General features: G+C 38.6%; 2 protein-coding genes across 2 annotated transcripts in view; both read right to left on the bottom strand.

The window, feature by feature from the left end:
* LOC109959974 (NEDD4 family-interacting protein 1-like) overlaps positions 1-2,916 on the bottom strand; it is a 9,199-nt gene extending 6,283 nt beyond the window's left edge. The window contains exons 1-3 of the mRNA XM_020599775.1: positions 2,722-2,916; positions 1,535-1,622; positions 1,057-1,187 (exon numbers count right to left, since the gene is read on the bottom strand). Coding sequence (XP_020455431.1) covers positions 1,057-1,187; positions 1,535-1,622; positions 2,722-2,751 — 249 coding nt within the window. The 5' untranslated portion in view covers positions 2,752-2,916. The remainder of the gene's footprint in view (positions 1-1,056; positions 1,188-1,534; positions 1,623-2,721) is intronic.
* A 1,488-nt stretch (positions 2,917-4,404) lies between these two features.
* The window catches only part of endou2 (endonuclease, polyU-specific 2), a 4,180-nt gene continuing 2,932 nt past the window's right edge, over positions 4,405-5,652 (bottom strand). Inside the window, exons 6-7 of the mRNA XM_020599787.1 lie at positions 5,360-5,513; positions 4,405-4,659 (exon numbers count right to left, since the gene is read on the bottom strand). Of these exons, the coding sequence (XP_020455443.1) occupies positions 4,405-4,659; positions 5,360-5,513 (409 nt within the window). The remainder of the gene's footprint in view (positions 4,660-5,359; positions 5,514-5,652) is intronic.

Here is a 5,652-nt window from a genome sequence, read left to right as displayed (position 1 = left end):
ATTTCTATAAGTGGGGTCAAATTATGGAATAATTTAAATGTGGACATGAAAAACAGTACTAGAATTGAGGAGTTTAAATATAAATATAAATGTATGTGTCATTCAAAATATATGCAAGAATAAGAGATTTAATCAAGAATGCACGAAGGAAACACTCTTAAATTTTCTGTGTATTACTTGTCTGGTGAAGAAGAGAATTACCTATGTAGAGATACTGCTTGCAGCCAATGATGCATGAAATGTTTTGTATAAGATGATGTTATGGGGTAGGACTGGATAAGTCTGACTTCTTCCTACTCCATTCAAACATGTACTAGGTATAAGCAAACTGATTCTGGATTAGTATTGGTTGGATTTGTGTGAATTATGTGTGTGTGTTGATATCATTTGTTCTACATGTTTGAAAGAATAAATCAAATCAAATTATTTATTGCATATGTTTCAATAATACAGTACTACAGGTCTGACAGTGTCAACTGAAACACCACTTAAAGAATTAAACAGCCTCTCGCATGTGCAGTTCACCAAGGCACTAGAGTCTCATTTATACTTTATAAGTGTATAACGCGTAATTAATGTAACAGAAATCAAGAAACATGTTCTGCATCAATGTTTAGTCAGATCTGGGGTGAAAGAAACCCAGATATATTGTGGGTTTAAAGTGTCGTTCTGGGGCCTGGGAGACTGAAGCATTTACAACAAAAAAGGCTGGTAGTTGTGGGTACTTGTGAGACATACAATAGATTGTCATCATTATCTGTATGTGCAAGAAGACAAAATATTTCTGGATGACCTTTAATCTGAATGATTCCCTTCATTTTTATGAACCTGCAGTGTCCAAACGCACAACACAGGGTAGCAACAGTTCATGTAGGAAAGACAGTCAGATAATGAAGAGTTCTAAAGAAAAAAACAAAGAAACAATTTCTGTGGTGGAGCACTGAGCACTTCCTGCCTTGGAGGCAACACAGGAAGTGTATGAGCGCAAGCTACCACATATGTGTCTATGTGTGGCTAATGTCACAGAAGGTAAATAGAAAAAAGTGAGACACTCACTCTTCCAGTTACCAGGGGAGCAGTAGTCTCAGCTTTGGTTCTTTCTGCTTCGTCATAGGAAGGTAGTGTAGTCGCTACGTTGTATGATGGAGGCATGGGGAAAACCCCATCTTCCTTATAGTCAAAGAAGGCTGAAGAAGAGACAGCAACATTATAAACACAAAAAAAAAAATTTAATAACACAGACAGCTGACTAGCAAAACACATATTGACAGTCAGTGGCCACTTTATTAATTACAGCTGTATGCAACCCAACCCAACTGCTTTGCCTAAAGGTTTTTAGGATGGTCTCACACTATCACACAGGTGTTAATTTAAATATGTTTCAGGTCCTGGTTAGTGATTGGGCTGTACAGGTGTGTTCCTAGTACAGATGTAATGATTCTGAACTGAAACAAAAAACCATTATACAATATAAAAAATGAAATCATATCACCACTGCATATGACCTCAACACCTGTATGAGAACTGGTCTTACCAGCATTGTCTGCTGTGATGCTGCTATAAGGAGGTGGAGCACTGGCTGCTGCCTGTGGACTCTCTTCTGGGTCCTCTTCATTGGACAGCTGTGGGAGGTAAATAAATCATTTTCGAGATTATTTAAGGCCACTAGCACCTGTGGCAGCACCAACTCTGAATCTGTCTAGAGTTGAATGATACCGCAACACACTGGTTTAACTCAAAGGAGCTTACAAATAAAGCATTGATTGATCAGAGAAGAGGAATAGAAACTGGGCCCATATCAAATATGTCTTCTGAAGCATATCTGAATATTTGGCACAGTTTGGTCTATCACCTCATACACAGAACAAACCAGACTCCTTACAACAAGCGTTTCAAAATAAAGCACAACTGATCAGCTAACATTATTACCGGTTTCTGTGAGGCTTTACTGAATACCAAGTACATCACGTCTGCAGCACTAGTTTTAGAAAGGTGTAAATTACAGGTTTGCAGCACCTTTGTTTTCGCTTTGGTCTCCTACAGGTTCTTAGAAAGGAAAGGATATCGTGACGTAAACCCATAGGATTACATTACAGGAAAAATGTTGACAATGTTAACTGAAAAACAGTACACTTCCAACAAAATTAATTCCAATTACCTAACTCCAATGAATTGCTGGTGTAACCTAGTACGTCTTTTAATCAACTATGCAACTAGGTACATAGCCATGATAGTAGGATTACCTAACTCCAATGAATTGCTGGTGCAACCTAGTACGTCTTTTAATCAACTATACAACTAGGTACATAGCCAGCTTTATGATAGTAACCTATTCAAATATGCTAACGAGCTAGCAAACAAACATGCAAGGCTACCTGACACAACTCAGCACTTACTAAATACCCACAATCGCAAAACAACAAACCATAAAATCCACATTAACATAACGTTACTTTGGGGTTACTTAAAGAACTAGAGTTAGCTAATGAGGGGGCTGTGTAGTAAGTAAGCCCGCTTCAGTCGATAAAAACAACAAGGTTGCAACAGAATTGACCGGACAGCAAAAACTTAATTTCCTTGAACAGGAAGCAGTCGTGTGGAAACAATTAACACTCAGGTTTACTGTAGTGACACTAACATACAACGCCATTGCAAACAGTAACGTGCGTAGTGCTAAACTTTTAACGAGTTAGCTAAGTACTGATTAACATGCAGTGTTACCTGCTGATATGTGGCGGTCGAGTCTGCCATTCCGATGCGAACGGCTTGTAAACACCAACAGCCAAGACACCCAACGAAAACTAAAACTATACAACGGTGGAAAGCTATAGATAAAACCTCGCAACGAAATCCTTCTCTCCTCCACTGTCAAACAACAGTATTGCTCAACATAAAAACGAGGCTTCCTGATTGCGTTTTGAAATAAATTTCATACTAAAACGAAATATTTCATACCAGAACGATTTAGCATTATTACACAGTACCACTGCAGATATATTGAGATATTGCAATTAAACAAATTGGTATCTTTCAATATTACAATCTGTTTATTCAATCTTTTTCCATGAAGGTTCATTATCATAAAAAATGCACATGCTTTTATTTTTTTAATCAAAAGGAGTAGTTTCCGCTTTAGTCCTCTTAACTTGACGCTGAGCAATGACATCATTAGCCACAATAAACCCTCTATCGTTCCCCTTTGAAACAGAGTGAAACAACCACGGATATCAGTAAAAATGTTACGAGCAGCTTCAGCAATACAGTACTTAGTCGGAAAAATTAAAGTAACTAAAGGTTAGTTGTCACCCACACATAATGTAAAGTATTTGTCTCTTTTATATATAGGAAACATCGTTTCTGCTCTTTGGTTACTTGACTTGTGAACCCTATCTTTAGACAATTATGTGTGTGTGGTTATCTGTCTTGTTAGGTATTTTTAGTCAGATAGATATTGGTTAGATATTTGTTGTATTAGAAATGTTTAGTGGAGACAGGATGTGTAGCTCAGGCTGTTAAATGCTTAGTCATTCTTATAAGTTTCTTGCAGGGTGCATTATGGTCAAGGATAACCAGATAGAAAAGTTTGATTGTCAGCAGGCAGGAAGAATATTGTTATTATAATTGTAATTGTAATCATAATATTTTCTTATGTTTAATGTCATGACATGTCACTAGATGTCATGTCAGAACGTTCTTAGATACACACCACTTAATCAATACTCATACACATTGATTCTCTCCATGTTTTGACTATTGTTATGGTCAGCTGTAAAGCTGGCATATCAGGTGACGCCACGGTTTGACGTCCCTGTGTAGTATGGGGCTAGTCCAACCGAAGTGATAAAATGTATAGGCATTATTGGTTCAGGGTCTTTCATTCTTCATCTGCCTGCGCGCAGTATTGGAGGTGGAAGTTACCTGGACGTGTAATGTTAATTTTACCTGTGATTCTTTGAATAAACCAGCACGGTTTTTTATATATATATCCAAGTGGTCCGCTTCGTCTCTCTGGGTTCCTGGTTAAAAGAACCGATAATTAGCCTTCAGTCTGTAAGTGTCAGCCCTGTGATAGACTGACCACCTAGGCCCCACTTCTTGCCCACTGTCAGCTGGGCTATATGCCCCTGCTCCTCCATGACCCTCTTAAGGTTAAACAGTATAGATAACAGATGGATGTAAAGTCTTCTTGGGATAAAATAAAAGCTTATAAGAGAAGTCTTCCGACTTCTGTGGTAAGAGAAACTTGTTCATAATTAATGTATTCTTTTACGCGCTCTAGGAATGGGAAATAAAATCAAAGCCAACTGCAAGTGGAGGTTTCATCAGGTTTTATTGTATCTTCATCTAGAATAAAAAGACAGCAACAATATCTGTGACACTTTGGATGCAAGCTCAAGTGTCAGGCTACTCAGGGTTCCGGTACTTAAGGAGCACAGGGTAAGTGGTGCCTATGTGCTTTTGGTTGTAGTGGTGGCAAACAATCTCCACATGGTAAAAACTGAACTGGACTTTGACGTGCTCATTGGGCGAGGAAAGGAAACAGAGAGTGTAGAGAGCAAACTCGAACTCGGGACTGACGCCAATGAAGATGCTGCCTTTGGGCTTTATGCCATTCTTCCAGCTGAACTGTAGCGCCATGATGTGTTTGTTTTGGTCCGGCTGCAGTGAGAGAAAAAAGAAAATGGCAAGTGATGGAGAGGAGAGGATGATGAAACAGGTAGGACTATTTAATAAAGAGCAGGGGTGGGCTTATTGTCATCAGTCCTAGGAGTGGAGACTGGGAAGACAGAAGTAAGAAGGTGGCACTGAAACAGGCCTGTGTTGGTTAGGGTGTTAGCATTATATTATCAATCTTAAAGAGAAAGAAATGTTGAAAGTGGTGTGAGCAGCAGGTGAGAACAAGACAACAAATTGGACTTAGAGAAAACAGACAACATCCTGTCGGTGTCAGACACATGGAAGCCTGTTTTCACCAAGAAAAGATAAACTAACTATTTTGACTTTGTAAGTTAACATTTTTACTTTCAATTAGTTTGTTTTTCTTGTGTAACATTTCATTTATTTCCTTTTCTTGGTGAAAATGGGCTTCCATACAGACATTCTCAGCCATTCGCTGTCCCTTAGAGCCAACGTTCATGCAAATACTTTGGCATGCAATATGCTGTGTGATACTTGGAAAGTACATAGGCTAATATTATGGAAAATAGAATATGAAAATGATTCAACAATGGGACAACAGTTCAATGTTTATCCTATGTTTTGATACATGTTGTATAATATAATACAAATACAGTAGTGTGGACCACCTTCTTGCTCCATTTTGATACATCTTGGAACCAGAAACACAATAACAGCACACCTGAGGTGAATTTGCATTGATGCTGTAACCTTTGTAGTCAATGTGTCCCAGCTTCTCCTGTAGATAGAGCTGGATCCAGTTGTGAAACCCGATGACAGTTTGACCACCTCTGGTTTCTCCAACAAACACATGTTCGAACCCTGAGGAGTCTGGCCTGGCAGGAGACAGAAAAGAGAACACTATAAGAACACAGCATGTGTTGTCCATGCATTGTGTTTCAAAAAGCATAATTTCATTAGCTCATGGTCATACCCTCTTACAAATCCTGTGCCATTTGGACACAATAAGGTGTG

Source organism: Monopterus albus, unplaced genomic scaffold (genome assembly GCF_001952655.1).
Source record: "Monopterus albus unplaced genomic scaffold, M_albus_1.0 scaffold42.1, whole genome shotgun sequence".
NCBI classification, from domain to species: domain Eukaryota; kingdom Metazoa; phylum Chordata; class Actinopteri; order Synbranchiformes; family Synbranchidae; genus Monopterus; species Monopterus albus.
The sequence above is the reverse complement of the archived record's forward strand: the minus strand, read 5'-3'. Positions and strand labels throughout refer to the sequence as shown.